The 24,658-nt window shown below is 38.3% G+C and overlaps 1 protein-coding gene across 1 annotated transcript in view; it reads left to right on the top strand.

Annotated features, from left to right (window-relative positions):
• The first annotated feature begins 4,151 nt into the window (after nt 1-4,151).
• UBL3 (ubiquitin like 3) overlaps nt 4,152-24,658 on the top strand; it is a 78,155-nt gene continuing 57,648 nt past the window's right edge. The window contains 1 exon segment of the mRNA NM_001257793.1: nt 4,152-4,986. Within this exon segment, the coding sequence (NP_001244722.1) occupies nt 4,960-4,986 (27 nt within the window). The 5' untranslated portion in view covers nt 4,152-4,959.

The raw sequence follows: 24,658 nt of genomic DNA, 5'->3' as shown, positions 1-24,658 counted from the left end.
TTCTTTTTTTTTTTTTTGAAGATGGAGTTTTGCTCTTGTTGCCCAGGCTGGAGTCCAGTGGCGCAATCTTAGCTCACTGCAACCTCTGCCTCCCAGGTTCAAGTGATTTTCCTGCCTCAGCCTCCTGAGTAGCTGGGATTACAGGCGTCTGCCACCACTCCCGGCTAATTTTTTTTGTATTTTTAATAGAGACAGGGTTTCACTACGTTGGACAGGCTGGTCTCAAATTCCTGACCTCAGGTGATCCACCCGCCTTGGCCTCCCAAAGGACTGGGATTACAGGCATGAGCCACTGCACATGGCGGAATCAATGTTTCCTGAGACCTCGTCTATGTTAGAGGGTTTCACGTAGTTTTCTCATGGGAAGTTTAGAATAATTTTACTAAGCCTTTGAAGTGACTCTTACATTGGCTAGAATCAAATAAAAGACTTAAAGAAGAACCTTAGGCATGGTTAGAGTCGTGATTGTCCTTGCACTGGGCCCCTACCCCGGGCTATGACCAGGACACATAGGGTTCCAGCTGCCCTTTGATGGGAAACTCCAGACTGTGTCTGGGATCCTGGGTACCTGCAGATCAGGCCAGCTTTCAGCAAAACTGAATGGCGATGGCAAAGGCTATCTCTTTTTCTTATCGCATTTTCCTACTGTCTGATTCTTTGTAAATGTCAGTGCATGGCATCATGAGATAATCAACTAAAGAACTACATGATAAAAGCTTACTGGTCTCACAGAAAGTAATCCTTCCATTTAGTTACTTTAACTTCACGAGGTTCCTTGAGAAGATCCTTCGGGAATGATCTTAAGATGGGAGCCATTTTAGACCCCTTACATGGTAGATGGGGGAGATATATTTGTTAACAAATGTATGAGATTTAATTTACATATTATAAAATCCACTCATTTCTCAATAACTCAGTGGTAGAAACAATTCATGTGTCTATCCATGGATAAATGAATACACAAAATGTGGTTTATACATACAATGGAATATTATTCTGCCATAAAAGGGAAGGAAATCCTGACATGTTATAACATGGATGAATCTTGAAGACAGTTCGCTAAGTGAAATAAGCTAGTCACAAAAAGACAAATGCCATATGATCGTATTCATATGAAGTATTCAGAGTAGTAAAAAAAACATAGAAACAGAAAGTAGAAAGGTGGTTGGGAGAAAAAGGGGAGTTAGTGCTTAATGGGTTCAGGAAGCAAAATGAAAAGAGTTCTGTGAATGGATGGTGGTGGTGGTTGCACAGTGTGAATGTACTTAATGCCACTGAACTGAAAATATAAAAAAGACTAATATGTTAAGTTTAATGTTATGTGTATTTTGCTACAATTTAAAAAATAAAGAATTATCCATTTAAAGTGTATAATCCAGTGGTTTCTAGTATATTTACAGAGTTCTACAACCATCGCCAAAATCTAATTTTAGGTTGTCATCACTCCACCTTCCCTGTTCCCCCCAAATCCCTCCTACCCATAAGTAGTCACTTAGGGAAGATATTTTTAACAGGCCATGAGTGTCATGCCCTATTTTTCCAGGACTTGACACTCATAGACTCTTAGAAGGGACCTTAGAGATTTAGTTCAAGCTTCTCAGATGAAGAAATTGAAACTCATAGAGGCAAAAGGTCACATAACTAATCCATGGCAAAGCCAGGTCTTTTGAGTTCCTGTGAAGTTATTTTTCCCATTACAAAAATGCCGTATCGTTCACTTTCTTCCAACTGATGCTGACAATAGATTCACGGGGTCAGGAAGATGCTACCTTTTCCTGCTAGGGACAGCTGAACTCCTTTCTACAGTCTCCCATCTCACCTGCCTGAGCTGGGAAGCAGAGAGGAAAGAAAGAGTGGAAAAATCTGCAACTGTGTCCAATAATGTTACCTCATGCCTTAACAATGTTAGGGATGAGTTATAATGAGTTTTATTGAGAATAATGTCTCAGCCTCTCTTAGAAGAGTAACTGGAAACACAGGGACTTTTGAAAGACATGGCCTTTTGTAGAGGTGGCAGTGGTAACCTGTAGTAAACAGCAACTCTTGCCTTTCTACTTATAGTAGCACTTAGGCCTGGCAGTGCCATGGCCAGGGAGGTCATTGGATAAAAATTGGAGTCAAGGGTGTGGTGGAGGAACTAACTCTGTGAGTTAGAGCTTTCAAAATGTGCTCCAACATTCCTTCTGAGCTCACCTGCCGTTATTTCCTGGAGGGCTGGTGGAGGGGTAGGGGGTCCTCAGTGGTTGCTAAATATGGCAAATGAGCTACCAAATAACAAAGGCCATGGAAAATCATGTAACTATGGACTTGGAAATATCTAGACAAAGTCTGAAGCCTAATCACAGTGAGATTTGGGCCTGTCTTCTCTTCTGGCCTTTGGTTTTTTGGAGAATTTGATCTATCCTCCTCAGGGTGATATAGTCCCTTAGGAGTGTTTGGAATTTCTCCACCCAGGCTACTCAAGAGGCAGGTACTCTAAATGTCCCGTGGGTTTCCATCTGATGAGAAATCCAACTTGAGAGATTGCTGTGGGGAATCACGTAGGCTTCTAGACAATGAGCTCCCTGAGGACAGTGACTGGATTCTGCCTCTTTTCAACAGCCCTGTAGACAAGGATGTAATAACCCCCATTGCCAACCCAAGACCTTGGCATTTCTGCCACATGATGCTGCTGTTTGCTACAGCGACTCATTTTTAATCTCCTAGTGCCTAGCAGAGTGCCTGGCACATTTGTTTGCTGAATGAGAGAATGAGTAGTGACATTTCATATCAAATGATGCATTATTATTTACAAAGTGACTTATTTCCCATGCATGAACTCATCCTCATAACTACCCCTACTTTACCCCTGGAAGGTAGGCAAGACCATTTTACCGATGAGGTCACATAGCTGTAGGTTGGAGCGGTGACTTTCGACTCTAAATTCATTGGCATTTATATATAGGTGTCAGATTGAGACTGCCCTTTCTAAAGTACTCTGTCAAAGGACTAAGAGATATGAATAGAGATTCAGATGTTGACCTCAGATTTAGGAACAAAATGCAGAAATCACAAATGTCCATCTGATTGGTCTCTCAACGATGGCATTATTTTCTCCTATTTGCTAATCACTGCAAGGCATATAGGTTTTTAATTACATTATGAGTTACATAGAATGGAATTTAGGGTCCAGGTGGGTAAACTGGTGAATCCCCATGTAGTTTGTAGTAGCTATTTCCTGATACAGATTTGATAAATAACACTGTTGTATGTAATACAGTTTTGGTAATTTCAGGTAAGTTGATTGTAGCTTTATGGCCCTGGGTCTTCAAGGAAACACGTGTTCAAGCATTCTCACTGCTTAATGAGATCCTTGTTCCTGTTGAACTTCTGTGACCTTATTGGAAATCAATGATTGCTTTTGTTCTTCAAAATGTAATGTTGAGGAGACCTAGATTAAATCACTCTACAAAATGCACTGAGATTGCAGGATGTGGGGAGTGTGCTGTAATTAAAATGAATTATTCTGCTTGGAGGTACAGCATATTTTAGCTCTGTGTTCATATTGTGCATAAGGGAATTTCTCTGTGCAGAATTATTTTCTCCCAACAATTCTCATGATCACAGCACTCCTGGTAGCAGGTGTCACTTAACTCCTGGGGAGCAGCTTGTCCAAAGCAAGGGAAGGGGGCGCTCCTTTCCTCGCAACTGTTGCTATGGGGGGCGTGGCTTCGGAGCCGTGCGAGGACGCATTCGGCGGCTCCCTCCCCCCATCCTCGTAGACTACACTTCCCGTGATGCTCGAGGGTGGTCTCCGTGGTGACGCACTTAGTGTCCGCGGAGGGAGGACGAGGACGGGGGCGGTGGCTGCGAAGGGGGGCCCGTGCTCTCCCCGTTTCCCCTACTCTCGCTCAGGCAGCTGCCGCCGCCGCTGCCACTGCCGCCATGTTGGTTTGAGAGGCTATGACAGGAGGCGGCTGCGGCGTGTGGGATTGAAAAGTGGAGAAGGAGGAGGAGGAGAAACAAAGCTCTGAGAGGAAACCATTCCCGGGCTGAGCAGAGGGAGGACCCGGCCTCTTCCGGGGACCAGCCGAAGTCGGCGTCGCCCGGAGCTCGCGAGGCCGGGGAGGGGAGGGGAAGGCGGAGACCGGGGAGGCGGCGGCGGGGGAGGCGGAGGCAGAAGAGGAGCGCCGAGGAGCCGGAGACGATGCGCCCCGACCCGCGCTGCTGCCCGGAGGCGCCCGCGGCCTGAGCCCAGAGGGGCGGTGGAGTGTCCCGGCCGGCCGCGAGCACCCCGCGCTGTCGGTCCCCCGTCCCGGTCTTTCGCTTTGGCTCCCAACTAGTTAAATGCCCTTGAGCGCGGGTTTCCGCGGCCCGGCTCTTCGCCCCGGCGGCGCGAGTTGAGCCGTTCACCCGCGCGGGCGCCCCGAGAGCGGCTCGGCAGGGTCCGCGGCCAGCGTCCGGCCACCGCTCGGCCGCCACTCACGGCTCACGCGTCGATGTGTAGCTACATAGTTATCTATGTACATCCACGCTGGGGCATTTTTCTCCTGCTTGATGAGGACTTGACTCGGGAGCGAGTGTGAATCATTGCCGGGGCTGGGAAAGGAGGAAGGCGGATTTAACCCCCTCCCACCCCTCTTCATGTCCGTGTGTCACTCGGCTCGGTCCACCTGGCGCGGCCGGTCCTGGGGCTGCTGCTGCTGCTGCTGACGACGACGACAGGGGCTGCCTCTGCTGTCCCGGGAGTTTCTTCCTGCTCCGGCCACACAGCTCCTGGGGATTGTTCCTCTTCGCACCAGAACCTCGGCCTGACCGGCACTTTGGCTCCGAAATAACTTATTTTTGGGAGAGAAAGCACATCACGAACCAGTCAAAATCGTGAAGGCTTATTTCTGTAGCTTGAAGACTTCTGCTCTTTTTTCTTTGTTTTTTGTTTTTTGTTTTCCGTAAATATCTGGGTATACATCAAACGGCAAGATGTCCAGTAATGTCCCGGCGGATATGGTAAGTGACGGATAAGTTATGACACTCTGATTTAACTGTGGTTTCCAATCTTATTTAATCGGAAAGACGGCAGGCGTGGGGCGAAGATTTGCTGGGGACTGTGGAAAAGCCACCGTGCTGAGCGATTTGGAGAAGTTGGAGCTTCTGGTTTCCCCCTTTTAGAAAGTAGTGCTTTTAATATAGGTTCTCTCATTTGGTCGTGTTTTCTAAATCCTTGAAGACAGTGGAGAAGTAGGGAAATGTATCATGGTAGCTTGAGGGGACAAAACATCTCTCTCTTTGCTAGAAGCCTCCGAACACTAGTATTTTAACGTTTCTGAAAACGTCAGTGACAGTGGGCAGAGCTGAGGACTGGTGTCCCTACGAGAGAATAGGTAAGGAAACGGGAATCTTGCTTTATGACACAGACAAGATCATCAGTGCAGTAGGGACGAACTTGATATTTTTCAAGAACAGAGATGCACATCTCTTCAAGAAAAAGTATGTTAGAATTTGCCGTGAGCTTTCTGAAATGTCAGAATACGGATGGCAACAGAAATATTAAGATATTTTGGGATTTTCACAAACGTAGGCTGACCCTGTATTGGTACTTACTGTGAATATTCCAGGGCTTTTTAATGGCAAATATTTATTAGTAGTAGATTCCATATTAGACATAAAGCTAAGGAAACGTAGTATTGAGCCTCAATCACGATCACTGAGTGTTGAGAGCTTGAAACAAAAAGTACTGTTGTGTATTGACGCCTTTCTTTTTGTTTTGTTCATAAAGGCTGAGGTTGTGAGTCTGTTGATTGACAGTAACCGTGTAACCTTACAGTGCTGGGGGCTTGGATTGTGTGAGTGTGAAGTTACACTTTGCAGTCCTAAGGACAAACATAATGCAGTTAATTAACAGGAAGAGGAATAATCTTGTTTATGAAAGTATTGAAGTTAATGTAGTTGTGCTCACATATGTTAACATTTGAGTGTTTGTGTATTCAGTGGAAACAAATTGAACATTACTGATGATTAAATTTTATTTTTTAATTTTAATTTTTTTTTTTTTATTTTTTGAGACAGAGTTTTGCTCTTGTTGCCCAGGCTGGAGTGCAATGGCGCGATCTTGGCTCACTGCAGCCTCTTCCTCCCGGGTTCAAGCAATTCTCCTGCCTCAGCCTCCCAAGTAGCTGGGATTACAGGCGCCCACCACCACTCCCGGCTAATTTTTTTTTTTTTTTTGGTGGAGACAGGGTTTCACCATGTTGGCCAGGCTGGCCTCAAACTCCTGACCTCAGATGATCCACCCATCTTGGCCTCCCAAAGTGCTGGGATTACAGGCGTGAGCCACTGCACCCGGCCTGCTGATGATTAAATTTTAAAACGCCAGATGTTTCTATAGGAGCAAACCTCATAAACAGATTTTATAATAAAAATTAAATGATTCTAAATGGCTTATTTTGACCTTGGTTTAAATTTTGCTCTTGTTTAATTTCCCATTTAATGCAAAGGAAACACAGTGTTCTGTCTCTTGGGTGACCACATAACAGCTTTACACTCTCCTTCCTGAGTCCTAAAACTCGTGCGTTGTCCTTTTAGTTTTCGCTTCTCTTCTGGTGTGCACACATGAAATAGCCTCCTGCCTGGTTAAGGACGGTTGGACAAGGTTTCCTCCATACCACTCTTGAAGTTGCTGGGAGCGGTCTCTAGACAGAGCTGGGAAACGCTATTTCCCTTGTTTGATGAGTGATCTGTGGGTTCATCGCCTCGAGCAAAGATTTGCTCTCTCGAAAGCCTCCATTTTATATCATCAAGCACAGTGCAAGATAGGTTAACCTTAAGTACCATCTATTCTCTCACAGAAGTTGGAATGAAATAGATGTGTGTTATTAAAACAGTGCCACTACTTCCTTTAGGTCCAGTGAAGAAAAGCTGTAATGTGCGTAGCATCAGTCACAGATTGAGATGATTTGGGAAATACAGTTTCCAAGTCAGAGAGAGGTTTGGAGGCTGATGTTAGGATCAGAGGACTGGGAAGTAGGAGCAGGGTTTTATTAATATCTGCAATTATAAAATATAGCAGTTTATCTGTTTTAGACTGTATGTTAAGGCCTTGATGATTCTGTGGTGCTTTGAGATCCTTTGATTAAAGGTGATATGCAAGGGCAAAGCAGTATTATGTAATAAACATATAATGCCCTGATGATGCTATTTCAGAGTGGGTACTAAGGTACAGCACAGTTTGATTGTTCTGAGTGTTTTTTTTATGTCTTGTTCTCTACTGTTCAACTGGTTAGAGGTTAAGATTTTTTTCTTTGTGAAAGTCTTTTAAACGTTCATTTATTACTTTGCATTTTTGCTTAAGAAGTCTATCATTTGCTATATGCCTAGAATTCTCAACTTTTTGAAATATAACATGACAAATATTGGTTAGAAGTTGTCGATTAAATGCTTCATAATTATTAAACTCTTCATACCATTAATTGACAGTTGATTTTCGTTTACATTCATGACAGAACAATTTACCGCTCCAAACCTTGAAGAGCTCCTCTCACCACTCCCACGGCAAAGCTAATGACATATATCCCTTGTAGCATAACTCTAAATTGATCAGGATATGTACTGTTACAATCCGCTAAACTTGCATTTATGAATAAACACATTTTTGCTAGATGAAGTAAAATGTTAATTAAGCTTTCTCCTAGTTGACAGTATGTGCTATTTAGAAACAAATGTTACAGTTTTACTTTTTGGTGGTGGTATCATTTCTATTGAAGTCAATCTTTTATATGTTAATGGTACTTGTCAGTTGTATAGGAAAATCCTGTTGGGGAGATGGGATGGGGGTGGTGAAGTTACAATCTCTGTCATGTTTCCAATAGAGATAATTTATTCTCGAGCTACAATAGTTGCTAAATCAATTGATGTTTTTGGTAAAGTCTTTATGGCTATGATTATGACTCACTTTAAAATAGATTTTTCAGCTTTGGTTTTTGTTTTGTAGATAGAACTCACATTTAAAATTTATTTTTAAACATTCAATAATTTTTTGTGTTTAGCATAAGGCCTCTCATTTTTAATAATCCAAATGTCAATTTTTTGGATGAGGGAGTGGCACCCCTACTGAATGGATTTGCTGTACCCTTTAAAACATAATTTGTAGTTGGTACTTTTACTACATTCTGTAATATATATGTCCTATAAATATAAATATATTTACTTGAAATGTTGGTTTTTCTTTGCTAAGAGTGATTGAGTTTGAACTAGATTTGATAACATCTTAGTGTAGTAACTTATTTTTGAAGAAATCTGAAAATACTTGAACAGAGTATCATTATAATATATTGTATTTAAATGATGTATTTATTTATTTATTTTTCAGCCAAGATCATAGTTCATGATGCGGCAATATTCATTTTATAGTTTATAGTTGCAGTGTGACTTATGTTAACCACTGTAGGATTTTTGCAAGAAAATATTCACTGCCTGTGTTAGTAATAAGACCTAAGACTGGGCAGCAGTGGTAATTTTGTTTTCTGGATTGGTAAAGTTATCAAGAAATACATTCTTGTTTTTATAAGAGTACTATAGACAACATTTAGGCTACTATTTAGAGCTTTGGACTAAAATTATACTTTATAATATCTATTACATTGAAAACTTTAAGAGATAAATTGACAGTGTGAGAATAATGGCAGAGCAATTTTGTGATTCAAAACATTTTAGTTGATAAAACAAAGAAAAGCCCCGTATCTTTAACAACTGTTAATGTAAAAATGGTAGCAGATAACAACAATTTGTAATAGGAGTTGAATGAGATAATGACAATTCAAGTTTTTTCCAGTATATTTTATGTGCTTAATGAATATTTTTATTATAATTTTTGTTGTATCACTTCCATTCATGTAAGAATTATTGGAGCCCTCTTGTGGACAGGAAATTACTAAAATATATTTCCTTTCAAAGTGAACTTTTATCACTTTTCCAAGTTAAAGTAAAATGACATATGTTGAATATACCAGGAGAAAATGCCATGAAAGAAAAAGGTCCAGAAAATAGAAAGTTTTTAACATTGAGAAAAGTATACTGAGATTTAATGCCCAAGGACTTTTTTCTCTTTACTTACAGCTCCTTTTTATTTTTCTTTCTCTTCCTAATGATTCTCATTTCAGGTTTAAGTTGAAGGGTTTTATAAAGCCAAAGGGTAGATAAGTACTGTTTACATATATGTGTTACTTGAATAGCTTAATAAATAATATATTAAGAATTGAATGTTTCTCTAAATTTTTACTTGAATGTATCTCATATTTGGTATTTTGAATTAGACATTTTTATTAAGAAAACGGATGACATTGTTTCCCTCAGTTTTGAATTAACTTCTTTCTACCTGCCCCAGCTTGTGTCTGAAATGGTCTTTAGTTCATTTTAGGCCACAGTGATCTTTCCTTCTTGTAAACCACTTTCCTTTAGTGCTTTTGACATTCCTCTTACACAGGTATCAAATGTCTGTGGATATAGTATAACTTTTATTTCACCTCTGATAGTTTTTAGACATTCAGAAATTGTTGAGTGACTTTCTTGACTCACAAAGTATTACTGTCTTTGTTACATGGAAAAAGTAAATACTGTTCCGTAGTAATAGTGGTATTAAATATGAAGTCTATAATGTCTGCTTCTGTTATCACTTGAAATATGAAAACTATATTTGTAGTATTAAAGCTTGAATTTATTTTAAATTGGTGGATAAAATACTGATGGTGCTATTAGTTTTCATAATATAAAACAGTAAATGTGTTTTAGGAGACTGAAGCATATACTTAGTAAATGTGCTCTTTAATTTTCTAAGTCATTTTATTCTGGGAGGGGAAAATGAAAAGTGACTGTAGAATTCATGGTAACCTGGAAACCTTGGGTAATAAGTCATTCTGAACCAGTAAATTTTCTGAATACTTGGAGGTTGAGTGTTAAAATAGCCCATTCTAACAATGTTGGATTACCATTGTATTTGCTTAAATGAAATATACTATGCATAAGTTAACTTATTTTTGGCAACTTAAGAGCTATGATTTGAATAATGTTGCTTGCATTTAATCAGTGTTTACTGGGTACCTGTCTGTGTAATATAGTAGTAGTATTAATAGGTATAAGCTATAACTATAATATCCTCAGCACCTAATATAGATTGTGAAGCTTTATGCGCCTTCACTAGATCAGTAATTTACAAAGTGAGATGAAGCAAGTCGATTTTGAGAAGTAAATATGAGAACGTCTATTTGTTTATTCTTGCCCCAAAAGGGAAAAGGATTCAGCTTTTCTATTCATACTATATGAATTGGCTGTGGGGTTTTCCTAGGTCCACCTGCATTCAGGTGGTTGCTGAGAGTGTGGTTTGCTGAGGGAAGATGTGTGAATTCTGTAATGTAGATGCCAGCAACAGCATCATGAGTTTCTCAGAGTTTTTCCAGTTTTTCTGCTATATAGTCCCTTTTAAAATACTTTTTTAAAAGAAGAATCTATGATACTTTGTATTGAGATGGGGAACAGAGGTTTGCTGTCAAAGCATTTAAAAGAATTGTAGAACTCAAAGATTAATCACACATTTTTATTACAGAAGATGAGTATTCTATATGCTGTTCTTATCCGTGATGACAAGAGGCTACCAAAAATAAAAATTCAGCAGATATTTTTAGGAAAACAATCCCTAAATTGTCACTTGAAGGCAAAATCGACATTTTAAATAGTAAGTGAGAAAGTACCTGCTTTTCAAAAGAAACAAGTGTTATGGAGAACATTTTGAAAGCGTGTTGAGGTATTTCGTATCTGTTGAAAATCTTCCTTACAATCAATTTTAATTGACTTTGGACCATTTATTGGAAAGCCAAACATTTTGATTTGTAAAAATACCTTATTGCAGTCAGGAAAAAGAAAATTTTAATAACATTGACAACAGGTAGCTGACTTTAAATAAAAATGTTTGCGTATTTGGTGATAGAATGGAAAAGTAATATGATTTAGAAAATTAGTAAGTGACATGTTCTTCTATATAGATCTCAATCTTTGTAAGATAAGTTTTTCAGATATGACTTATGACAACTCTTAAAACCAAGTGTCAGAATACATTGAACTTCACAAATGAAGAAACTAAGATTTTAAAAAATAGAGATATATTTAATAATAATGCTCACTTAATATGTTAATAATAGCATTTTTAGTGATTGAAAGATTAAAACGAATTAATATTTAAAATAGTTGATAGTTAAAATAGTAAAAAGTAAAACAAAATTTTGATCTTTTAACTTCTGTTTTTAGTATGTGTTTTATACTATATGTATGTTTATAAATGAAAACACATATACTGTAGATAGGTGCCTCAAGTATTTTATGTTTGGGATTTTCAATCAAAAAAATGTAGAAGCCACTGCATTAGATGACTAAAGATTTCTGAACATTTTAACTTCTTGTGTTTGATAGTTACAAGTTTTCTGTCTCCTGCCTTGTTGAGCAGCTGTTTTTTCCTGTGATCAGTGTGTCTACTTATTCCTAACCATTTACAGTTGCTGGTTTTAATTTGCTATGGGTGTAGAAACCATATTTCCAAAGTTTATTAAAAATAATATGTGTTTAAAATGAACAAATGGTGTCTGAGTAGAATTTTAGGAGTTACCTCACAGTAAAGTGTATGATCTTTTATTTCATGGGCTTGATCATATCTGTTTTGGTTGCTTAGAATTCTCTTTTTTGGGGGGCCAATTTTCTGGCTGTTAGCTGTGTTTTGGAGATATGCAGTTTCTTGATAGTGAAGAACTGGTTACGTGATAAAAAATAAAATTACACTTATAACTTTACTTTGAGCTCGTAGAGGAGAGAGAACTAATATTTGTTGTGTACTTGCTAATACCAGGCAGATGCTTGGTGTTTTACGTTATAGCATTTAATTTAATCCTTACAGTCACCCTGGATAAATATAGTTGGTATATAAAGAAACTCTTAATACCCACCAGGTGAAGACCACCAGGAATGCATCTGTGGTGAAACAAATTAGGTTGACTGTTTTGCAGCTAGGAAGAGCATATGCCAGATACCGCCAAGTGTCAGTAAAAGAGAACGGGAGGGCTGGGCTCACGCCTGTAATCCCAGCATTTTGGGAAGCCGAGGTGGGCGGATCACTTGAGGTCAGGAGTTCGAGATCACCCAGACCAACATGATGAAACCCCCATCTCTACTAAAAATACAAAAATTAGCTGAGCATGGTGGCAGGAGCCTGTAATCGCAGCTACTCCGGAGGCTGAGGTAGGAGAATCACTTGAACCCAGGAAGTGGAGGTTGCAGTGAGCAGAGGTTGAAGTGAGCTGAGATTGTGCCACTGCACTCCAGCCTGGGCGACAGAGTGAGACTCTGTCTCCAAAAAACAAAAAAGAAAAGAAAGAATGGGGGACTTTTCAGTAGGGTTTGGGCTGTGCTAGAAGCAGGGACTCCTGGATTGAATGCTATCATACATCAAGTGGAGGTGGGTTAGTTATTGGGTCTTTCAGCAGTCTTTGTTTAGGAGACAGGATAAATGAAGGGGACTTGGAAAGTCATTGGTGAGAAAACATGATCACTTACAGAATAGGAGATTGTTGGTCATTTTGGAGCTGCAGTGTGGCCATAGGAAAAACTTTCTACCTGTTGGTCTTCTCTGTATCTTTCAGATATCACAGTCTGGTTATCAACCGAGCTCATTTTTACTTTCTCACAGCCTAGGTTCAGAGAGGGTAAGGAATTTGTTTGCGATCACATAGCGAGGAAGAAGTTGAGCTAAAATAGGAATTTGGGTCTGGTGGCAATAGTGATAAACATCTACACCCCCTCTCCACAACCATAACTGAGCAAACATCACTGAATCCCTCAGGCACATTATCCTAAGAATGCCTTAGGTTCCTTCCCAATACCTTGTTCCAGGGAGTCCCTGCTGATTGGTCTGAGCTAGCATGGTAGAAATGAAACCTATTTTATGAAACCTATTTTATGTGTCTTTGTAATATACTATGTAACCTCTGGATTGGAATGATTTTAATTAAGGTTGCTTGTCTTACTAATTGGTAAAATTAAAGGGAGTTTCCTTTAAACTTGTAGGAACTTTGAGTCTTCTTGTGTATATATTTGTTACACAGTGGATTTTTCTTAAAAAGTACCACTTTGAATGCTTTATATATGTAACAAATAGATTGACTTGTAAAGGATTTAGTGCTTTCGGGGCATTTTGTTTTTGTCTTCATACTTTTAACTGCATATGTATATGTAGAAAGAGAGAGATTCTGTATTGGTTGGTCAAATCAAGTAGCATTTTTGGTCTAAGTAAATATATATTTGGGCAATTTTCTGACTAGGTTTTGAGAAGAAAATGTTCATTCTGCTGAAGAAAATTGTGGAAGTTTGACATTAACATTTTTTGTTTATGTACTTAAGATGGCAATTTATTGTGTCTAGACAAAATGTTCTTATGGTAAGTTTTTCTTTACTTTCATATAAAATTAGTGTTTTTCTTTGCCTTAGAAATAGTCTTGCTTTTGTATCCTGCTATTTTCATTTAGTCATGTTAAATCAAGTTTAGCCTAAAGCTACCTCCTTACATATTTTAGCTCAGCCTATATTGAACATATATCTATGCAAATAAGTATAGAACCATATTATAATTTTGAACTGATTATGATAGATGTATATAAATTACTTAGCTAATTCCATATTCATGAGCATTTAGAAGCTATTACAAACAATGACATAGTGGATATTCCTAAGCGTATCTCTGTACCTTGTCTGATTATTACCTTAGGACAAAACTCTTAGTAATGTAGTTGCTCTGTCAAAAGATAAGTGTTAGTTTTGGGACGGGTGGGAAAGAGAAGGATATATATTTCCTAATTTTAAAGCATCCTTGAATTTCTGGATAAACCTAGCTTTTAATTATACATTACTCAAATGGTATATGCTAGATAATACTTCATTTATAATTTTTTTTGTTCACGAAAAACATTGGCTAGCAATTTTAATTTCTTGTAAAGTATTTGACAGATTTAGGTATCAAGGTTATGCTGACGTCATAAAATGAGTTGGGAAATGCTTTTTAATTCTCTGGAAGAATTTGTGAGGATTGATTTTATTTCATCCACAAATGTTTGAAATAATTCACTGGTGAAGCCATCTGGAATTTTCTTGTGAAGACTATTGATTCTATTTCTTTAATACATAAAAAGCTATTCTTATTTTCTATTTCTTTGTCAGTTTTGACAAGTTTTGCTTTTTAAGGGATTTGTTCATTTTGTCTGAATTTTCCAGTTCAGCTTACGGTTTTTTTTTGTATGTGCATAACCTTTTATAATTGTTTTGATATTTGTAGTATCTATGATCTCTCCTTTTCAAAATCTGCTTATTGGCAATTTGGGTCTCTTTGTACTCAGTCTTTTCAGAGTCCATTTTCAAATTGAATGTTGTTTTTAGGTTTTTACTGATTTCTGCCTTTACCTTTATTTCTTCTACTTAAAAATGTTAATTTTCTGTACTTTTTAAAGTTTTCTGATATGGGTACCTAAGTCATTAATTTTCAGCTTATTTATTTATTTTTTTAATTTTATTTATTTATTTATTTATTTTGAGACAGAGTCTTGCTGTGTCGCCCAGGCTGGAGTGCAGTGGCGCGATCTAGGCTCACTGCAAGCTCCGCCCTCTGGGTTCACACCATTCTCCTGCCTCAGCCTCCCGAGTAGGTGGGACTACAGGTGCCCGCCACCACGCCCGGCTAATTTTTTGTATTTTTAGTAGAGACGGGGTTTCACCGTGTTAGCCAGGATGGTCTCTATCTTCTGTCCCCGTGATCCGCCCACCTCGGCCTCCCAAAGTGCTGGGATTATAGGCGTGAACCACTGTGCCCGGCCTATTTTTAAACATCTTTTTAAGAGACGGGGGTCTCACTGTGTTGCCCAAGTTGGTTTCTGAACTCCTGCGTTCAACTGCTCCTTCCTCCTCAGCCTCCCAAGTAGCTGGGAATACAGATGTGCAGACCACTGTGCCTGGCTCCTTTGTGGGTTTTTTGGGAATATTTTTGGAATTTAAAAAATGTATATGAAATTCCCTCTAAATGCAACTTAGATGGATCTTACAAGTTTGATATATATTATTTTTATTATCATTCAATAAAGCATATTCTAAATTTTTCCTTGTGCTCTCAGCATTTGGGGATTTTCTAGCTATATTTTTGTTATTGATATCTAGTTTGGTATCTCTTGTGGTCTGGAATCATTCTATGCTTGTGGGTGATTTGTTGACACTTGCTTTATGGTCAGTTTTAGAAAATTGAGGACAGTGTGCCATAGACAGCAATTAAGTTTATTAATCATGTTCAATCTGTTGTATCACTACTGAATTTTTTTTTGTCTTTTTTAAATCACTCAATTGAGAAACTTCTGTTAAAATTGCCACATATATAAGGATTTGTCTATATGTTTTTAGTTCTCTCAAATTGTGCCTCGTATTTGGAGGCTAAGTTGTTAGCTACAAATAAATTTATGGTTGTTCTGTCTTCCTCTCTAGTAACACTTTTTGCTTTAAAGTTTTTTTTGGGGGGGGATGTTAATATAGCATTCTTTTTTTTTTTTCTATCCATTTCTTTTAAATCTTTCTTTGTCATTATACGTAAGATGAATCTCTTTAAGCATCATATAGTTGGGTTTTTGCTTTTTTACTAAGTTTGATAATCTCTGTTTTACCTTTAATGTAATTACTGTAGCACATTATTTGGGTTTAAATTTACAATTTTGCAATTTGTGTTTTGCTTCCATCATCAGTCCTTTATAACTTTCCCTTCCATTTCTTGTTTTCTTTTGGATTAATCAAATAGTTTCCCATATGCCTTTCTCTTAGCTTCTCTGTTATAAATTCTTTTACTATCTTTACCGGTTAGTCTAGAGATTACAATGTACATCTTTAACTTTTTTGTCTATCATAAATTTTTGCCTTTGCCAGTTCAGGGTAATGGAATGGCCTTTTAATTTAATTCCATTTACCCCTCTTCCAGTCTTTGCTTTGTTTTCAGCCCATAACAACAGTGGTAATAAAATGTTGTTGTTAAAATAATCATTACTCATTTCACCTTGTCCTCAAATTTACTCTTCTGGAAGTCTTCATTTCTTTCTTTTTGATTGTATGTGCATCTGGGTAATTATCCTTTTATCCAAGGAACTTTTAGTGCAGGTCTTCTGGTAATGAATTCTGTTTTTGTTTGCCTGAAAATGTGTTCATTTTACCTCACTTTTAAGGGGTCCCTACTTCATGCACCTTCAAGATGTTATTTTATCATCACCTGGCTGCCACTGTTTATGTCAACTCAGGCTTTTAATTGTATTGTTATTCCTTTGAAGTTAATGTGTTTTCCTTTGGCTGTTTTAAAGATTATATCTTGTCTTTGATTTTCACCAATTTTACTATTGATGTGCTCTTTTGTAGCTTTTTTTTTTTTTTTTGTAATCTACATAAAGCTTGTAGAGTATCTTGAGGTCCTGAGTCAATCTTTGGCTTACTATATTTTGTCATTTGAGAATTAGCTAAATTTTTTTTTTTTTTTTTGAGACAGAGTCTTGCTGGTGTGCAGTGGCATGATTTCAGCTCCCTGCAACCTGCGCCTCCTGGGTTCAAGTGATTCTAGTGCCTCAGTCTCCCTAGAAGCTGGGATTATAGGTGCATATCACCACACATGGCTAATTTTTGTATTTTTCATAGAGATGGGGTTTTGCCATATTGGACAGGCTGGTCTCAAACTCCTGGCCTCAAGTGATCTACCCACCTCAGCCTCCCAAAGTGTTGGGATTACAGGCATGATTACAAAGTGTTGGGATTACAGGTGTGATTACAGGCATGATTACAAAGTGTTGGGGTTACAGTGACCTGGCCCAGGAATTAGCTAATATTCTTTAAGTATTATTTCTATTCTATTGTCTTCTTTCCTTATGGAAAGAAGTTACATGTATGTTAGGTCATGTCACCGTTTCCATTCTTTTTTCCCCCTTCTCGTAAGCCTAGAGATTTTCTATCCACCTGTTTTCATGTTCACTTATATCTTCACTGTCCAATATCCAGTTATTTCTAATTACTGAGTTTTTAATTTTAGTTTTTGTATTTTTTATCCTAAAATTTACATAGATTCAAATTCTTATGTTTTCATCTGTTTTCTTGAGTATATTAACTATTGTTGCAAAATTCCTTTCTGATGACCGTCATATCTAGATTGCCTGTGAGCCTGTTTCTGTTGTTTTGTTTTTGATCATTCAATCCTTTTTCCTTGGGTGCCTGGCAATGTTTTATTAACATTGTGATGAAAAATTATAGAGAATCTGAATTATGGTTATCTTTCTCCATATAGGATTTAATATCCTCTGGTGAGTAGTTAGAAAAACATTGATTACTTTGATTCATAAGTGACTGATATGACATGAGCCTGAATTCAGGGCAGTCAGGAAATTCTGATAGTCTCACTATTGGTGCACTACTGGTATATAGCCCTTAGCTAAGGTCTCGGTTGAAAGTTTGGCATATTTACCAAGATACCTCTTCCTTGGCAAGTCCCAAATTTCAAGTGTCATGAGGCTGATGAAAGCTTTTTTAAAAACCTCTTTCCAACATCTTTTTGTTGGGATTTCCTGAATTTCAGTCCATGCTGTTTATGATTCAGCACATTCCTGGAGAGAAAAAGTTGAACAGAATATTGGGCTCCTTTCTTTGAAGTTCCTTTTTATTTTCCTGAGATCCTGAATTCCTGGCTCCTTGGTGGTGCAACATCCACTTTTTGTGTCTTCCTAGCCCAGTGAGACTCATACAACTTCTGGGATGCTGCTTTCTGCTTGGCCTTTTGCTCTGTGCTGGTAATTGGCAAATACCTCAAGGGGGAATTGAAGTGAGATCTTCAAAGTGTTTCCCTTCTCTAAGGAATCTTGGCTTCTCAAGTCCTGACTCTTGGTTGTTCTCCCGAAACCTTCAAATAGCTGGGGATTTAGGGGCATTTTATATAACCTTTATAGTTGTTTTCCATGGGAAATTTGGTCTGATATTGCTGTTCTCTCATAGATAACCTAATTGCCTTTTCTTTTCGTACCCTGGTTTTATTTTATTTTTTATTTATTTATTTACTTATTTTTGCTGTTTTGTGCTGTAGAATCGGCAGTCCTCTCTCTCTTCTATTCTTCTAATTGCTAAGAACAGTTAAAACTAATTACTATGTTACTTACCATTGCACCATCAGCCAAGCAGTTGCTTAAGTCAGACATCTCTTGGAGCCATCCTTGATTCGTCTCTTTTCCTCATTCTTTATATTCAGTCACTTTCGAAGTATATCTAGAATCCATCTACTTCTCTTCATCTCCATGCTACCAACATAGTTCAAGCACCCTGTCTCTCCTGGACTATTGAATTAATCTTGGAACTAATCCTTCTAATTTCATTCACATTCCCTGTAGTACCTTTTCCAAAAATACCTTGAGTGTTTTCCATTGAAGAATAAATTTCCATAGAATAAAATTACAAATCCTTACCTTGGGCCTTCAGGGTCCTGCATGATCTAGCTCCTGCCTAACATCATTATCTCATCTCATTTGATTTACTATGCTTTAATTATATTGGCTCCCTTTCAGTTCTTCAAACATGCCTACAAGCCCTGTCCCACAGCAGGGCTGAGTCTTTGCCTAGGATATTCGTCAATATACTTATTCTTTTTTTTTTTTGAGACAGTGTCTAACTCTGCCGCCAGGCTGGAGTGCAGTGGCGCGATCTCGACTCACTGCAACCTCCGCCTCCCAGGTTCAAGTGATTCTCCTGCCTCAGCCTCCCGAGTAGCTGGGACTACAGGCGTGCACCACCATGCCCAGCTAATTTTTGTACTTTTAGTAGAGATGGGGTTTCACCATGTTGGCCAGGATGGTCTTGATTTCTTGACCTCATGATCCACCTGCCTGGGCCTCCCAAAGTGATGGGATTAGAGGCATGAGCCACTGCGCCTGGCCTGGATATTCATCGGTATACTTCTGTACCCACTCTGCATCACTGAGTCTTTGCTTAGGATACTCATCAGTATGCTTCTGTACCCTCTCTGCATCTGCATGGGTAGTTTTTCTTTCTTCAGAGAAACTTTTCCTGACATCTAAAGTTGAGAGCCCTTACTCCCTTGGTTTCTGTTGCAAGACCATATTGATTTCTTCTGGAGCACGTATCACACTTTGTAATTCAGTTATTTGTCCTCGCCAGTAGGCCAAAGATTCCAGGAGGGTAGATACATATATATTTTATTTGCTGCCATAACCAGTACTTAGTATAGTGCCTTTTGTATAGTAGATTTTTCATAAAGGTTTGTGGATTAAAGGAGTAAAATGATTGCTTACAGACACTGTGCCAGGCTTATTACTTGGAACAAATTTAATCCGTCAGAAAACTCTCAAAACAATCCAATCAGGTAGGTGGGTGCTACTGTTAACTTCATTTCATTGATAGAGAAAGTGAAGTTTAGTAATGTTTGATTATTTTCAGGAAACCAGCTAGCTAGGTAGCCTTTTTTGTGTTCTTGGATTTTTTGATTTTCTAACTTTTTGACCATTCTTCACTTTGTCGTATCCTCTTTACTATATTTTAAAGCCAATGGTTATGGTTATACTAATACTCTGATATTTTAACTTCAGCTTCTGGCCTTTGCTTAACATTTAATTTTTAACATTTTAAATCAGCATGTAATTTAATAATTTAAATGTGAATTTTAACATTTGTTTATCATTAAGCCAAAATGTCAGAAAATAAATTTGAAAGTCTAATGGAAGTTTTGAGAAAGCATTAACTGAAGTTTGGTGTCTTTAATAGGACTTAAGTACTTTAAGTGGTGGATTGCTATGTGGCTATCAAGTATTGTGATTTTTCGAGCTATAAAATCTTTCTCATTACTATGTGACTGTAAAGAGAAAGACTGTATTATAATTGTATGTATTTGAATATATTATGTCATACATGAAGAAAACATTTTTGAGCCTTTTATATTTAAAGAACTATTTAGTTATCCATATTTTTTCGTTTTAGCATCCAAAAAGATCAACAGAATTTTCATGGTAGGTATCATTTTTATGCTAACTTACATGTAATCATTAATCATTCTGTTCTTTTTATTTCTTTTTTTTTTTCTCGAGATGGAGTCTTGCTCTGTCGCCCAGGCTGGAGTACAGTGTGGCGTGATCTCAACTCACTGCCACCTCTTAAGTTCAAGTGATTCTCCTGCCTCAGCCTCCCAAGTAGCTGGGATTACAGGCACACGCCACCCATGCCCGGCTAATTTTTGTATTCTTAGTAGAGATGGGGTCACCATGTTGGCCAGGCTGGTCTCGAACTCTTGACCTCGTGATCTGCCCGCCTCAGCCTCCCAAAGTGCTGAGATTACAGGTGTGAACCACTGCGTTATTTATTCAGACAGTCAATAAGTATTTGTTGAGTACTTCCTATGTGTCAGACGCTCTTTTAGGTGCTGGTGTATAGTGGTGAATGAAGCAAACAAATCCTTCTCCTAATAGAGCTTACATTTAAATGGTAAAGATACAGACATTGAACAAAATAAGTGAAGTATATTGTATATTAGATGGTGGTAAGTATTAAGAAAAAGCAGTAAAGGGGGTTGGGGGTGCTAAGAGTATGTCTGTGTTCAGTTTTAAATAGTGGGAGCAGGGAAGGGCTCACAGAGATGTTGACATTTATGCAAGAGTCTAAAGGAGGTGGGGAACAAGCCATGCAGCTCTCTTGGGGAATTGTATTCTAGGCAGAGGGAATATTCCCTCATTGGAGTCTCTGTTCTTTTTAAATTTCTCAGTGTGTCTTCTGCCATTTCCTCACATTTTTATGTTTCTTGTGGTATTTGTTTTCTGTCCTGTGTGATCTAAGTGGTCTCATTATTTTCCTCACTAATTTGGGCAGCAAACATTTTTGGGTGCCAGTGTCCTAGATACATCCTGTCAATAGAGCCAATCATTTTTCTCTAATGTGTTTCAAATCAGTTTTCTCTTGTATCTCCACTACTTTGTAACCCGATCTCCATCCAGACGTCTTTTTACTTTAGTTATCCACTACTGTCTGCCTTCCACTGTTTTCCCAGATTTGTCTATGGAAAATACAGCTCTCAGTGTCTGACTGACTATACTACCTACTAATGGCTGGCTCTCACTCACATGCTAATCCAGGCCAACCTTCTTACCATGACAGCATTAAGGCTCTTCTCCTGGCAGTTGGGCCGCAGTCCAGCCTCATCTCCTGTTGGCCCCTTGTATGTGCCCTGTGTTTGAGTTGTAATGAACCCCTGCTTGTTCATAATCTTTCTTTTAACTCCTGTGCTACTCTCTCATCCTTGCAGAGCCTTCCCTTTCTGCTTAAAGTGGACCTTGACTTCTCTTTATCTTGCTCCATTTGCACCTGAGACTTGTCCTCAACTGCAGTGCTGATTCCTTGGTAGTGTTTTATAATTTTGTCAGGCAACTAGACACTGTAAGTATGGAACATGCTGGGACCTCCAAATTAAAAATGACAGTTGGTACAAAACTGACTTCTAGGAGGGATCAAGGAAAAGTAGCCAGAGTGGCAGGATAGCTTCTTCCTTCAGGGATTGCCCGCAATGTAAAGCGTAGACTCCAGAGGAACAGTGCTACCTTAAATCCTATGCAGGCATCAGTATTTCCGGTTCTGATGGCCCGGGGATTTCTAGGTAGTAGTGAGTCTCAGCATTATTTGTCATAAAGTCATACTGCTAGATGAACAAGGCTAAGTCTACAGAGAAGGTAAATTATAGAAGTTAGGTAAAAGGATTGGAATCCTAGCTAATTGGTCTGAAATTCAGAGCTAGGCCACAGAATTAGTTGCTCTTTCATAATTTTCATTATCTGTACTCTAGCAACTGTAAGTATTTTTATGTGTTTCTGCCACTAAACAGACTATGTACTCTTTGAGGGCGGAAAGAGGCTTTATCTTTCTAAACCCCTGTATCTAGCACAGTACCTACTAAATAAGGAAAACTCAATGAATGTTGAATCAGCACTGCAGGTGTCTGATAGAACTTTGCACAATCATGGAAATGTTCTTTATTGTGTTGTCTAATAAGGTAGCCACTTGCTGGGCTACCTGTGTCTATTGAGCACTTTCATCACGGCTAGTGTTTAAGGAGTGAATTTTTACTTATGTTTAATTTTAATGAAAATATGTGTATCTAGTGGCTACTGTTATTGGACAATGCATGTGTATGGTTTATATGATTAATTCTTTCAGTGGACTAAAAAGATCTTTGACTGTTTTTGGTTTTTTGTTTGTTTGTTTTTGGCTTGTATGCCAAGTGGTCCCAGATTGCTAAGCTTTTCGTTTTACTTTTTGTGATTTTTCAGTTTTCTTCTTCTCAATGTCAGCATTCTTTTTTTTTTCTTTCTATCATTAAGCTGTCATCAGCCTTTCTTTCAACTTTTCTGATTTTAGTCAATTCTCATATAGAAAGACATATAATCAAGGTAGTAGAATTATCTTTTTTTTTTTTTTTTTTTGAGACGGAGTTTCGCTCTTGTTGCCCAGGCTGGAATGCAATGGCGCGATCTCGGCTCACCACAACCTCTGTCTCCTGGGTTCAAGCCATTCTCCTGCCTCAGCCTCCTGAGTAGCTGGGATTACAGGCATGCGCCACCACCCTGGCTGAGTATATTTAGTAGAGATGGGGTTTCTCCATGTTGGTCAGGCTGGTCTTGAACTCCCGACTTCAGGTGATCCACCCTCCTCGGCCTCCCAAAGTGCTGGGATTACAGGTGTGAGTCACTGCACCCGGCAGGAATTATCTTTTTTAAAAGAGCAAGTAGTGTAGGAATCTGTGAGTCATTTTACCTCTCCTTAACTTCGTAAGAGTGTGAAATTAGTCCTCGGGAAAGAAGAGAAGTCTAAAAAGTATAAATTTATGTGAGCATTCAGTTGAAGAAAAAATACCAATGTGAGATTAGATGAGTCACCAAGGGAGGGAGGGAGGATACCCTGAAGGCACAACCCCTCTATTTGGGAACAAGGGAATTAAAAAAGTAAGAAAAGGAACAGAGTTACAGGAAAAAAGAAAATAACAAAAATGCTGGATTGTCATTTAAGGCATATAGGGAGAAACTCCAGGAGGAAGAGTGGTCAGCAACAGCAGATACAGCAAGGAGGTGAGGAATATTGTATAATTTGGTGAAAGCTGTATGGGTCTCAATACATTATCAGATATTTCAATGTGGTCAAGAGTGTTTTTAATATAATTCTTGTAGTTTTCTTCCGTATTGATATGCTAGACATAGAAGGATTCAGTATGTCCATTTTTTTGGAAGTCATTTTTTCCATTCTTGTGCCTGTATCTATATTTTCCCAACACTTTCTAATTGTCAAAATATTTTGCTTTGCTACTGCGTATAATCAGGACAGGCATTAATAGTGCTTGCTTTTTGCTCTGAAATTATTCCTTTTTAATCCTACACAGGTGAATTTTTCTGTTACAGAATAATAGGGCTGTTGGTTCAGTAGCAATCATCTAGTTCATGCTTTGATGCAGAGTTTGCAAAGAGATGTTTCTTATTAAATTCTTTGTACCCAGAGAAAGAGTTTTACTAAAAAAAATTGGGAAATCAGATTCCCAGCTGAATAGGAGAGAAACAAATGGCTTTTTCATTCCCCAAAGTACTGTCTATCTTACTCCTTTGGGACTTAGAACAGGCAGCCAAGAAAAATCAAAAGCTGGGAAAACTTTTGCCCTAAATACCTTTATTCTGGGTTCATTGATAAGTTGTATGTACTGCAGACTGCAGATGTAAGCTTGTTATTATATTTTTGCTTTTCAAATTATGCCAACACGTGAGTCATTTCTGGAAGAAATGCTGACATACCTCATTTCTCAATTAGAACCACTAGATGGACAGCTGAAGTCTTCCTTGAGTAGTTCAAGTGGCTATCCCAGGGTGGACAAAAGGGATAGCAGTCTACTCTGAAACTGTAAAACCTGTTTTTTGTTTCCCAGGTGACTTGAATAACTTATATAACTTATAATTACCTGAAAAGCACACCAAAAATAAATCACAGGTGCAAAAGGGAGGTTTTCCAGAATAGGCACATCAGATTATGACAAAGATAGGAACAATGGTCTAGCCACTCACTCTGTTTGAAAACATAGTATATATGTGGTCACATATTAGATGATTCATTCAAGCTAGAAGAGTAACTTTCCCAAATTGACCATTCTTGTCTTAATATTTTAAGAACATATTTTAATTAAAAATAATAGGAGTAATTTCTTATAAATTTATAATTGATGTGACTATTTTAATAACATAAAAACAATATTTTTAAACAATTAACTTTTCAGAAGGAAAGCTAATTATCATTATGCAGCGTCAACTAGGTTAATGTGGTTGCCGCTCAGTTATCCTCCATAGTAAAGTTAATGACGTGTATTCCTTCTGTGATTTCTCAATGTACTTGACCAGTGGTTCCTAAAGAGAAGTATTTATGTGGCTTGTCCCATTTTGTCCTTTCTTGGCCATACTCTATTTATTTTTATCTGTCTGCTCTTAAAAATCTACATTTGCGGCCGGATGCTGTGGCTCACACCCGTAATCCCAGCCCTGTGGGAGGCCGAGGCAGGCAGATCACCTGAGGTTGGGAG

Source organism: Macaca mulatta, chromosome 17 (genome assembly GCF_049350105.2).
Source record: "Macaca mulatta isolate MMU2019108-1 chromosome 17, T2T-MMU8v2.0, whole genome shotgun sequence".
Classification (NCBI taxonomy): domain Eukaryota; kingdom Metazoa; phylum Chordata; class Mammalia; order Primates; family Cercopithecidae; genus Macaca; species Macaca mulatta.
Note: the sequence above shows the minus strand (reverse complement) of the source record. Positions and strands in the feature narration are given on the sequence as shown.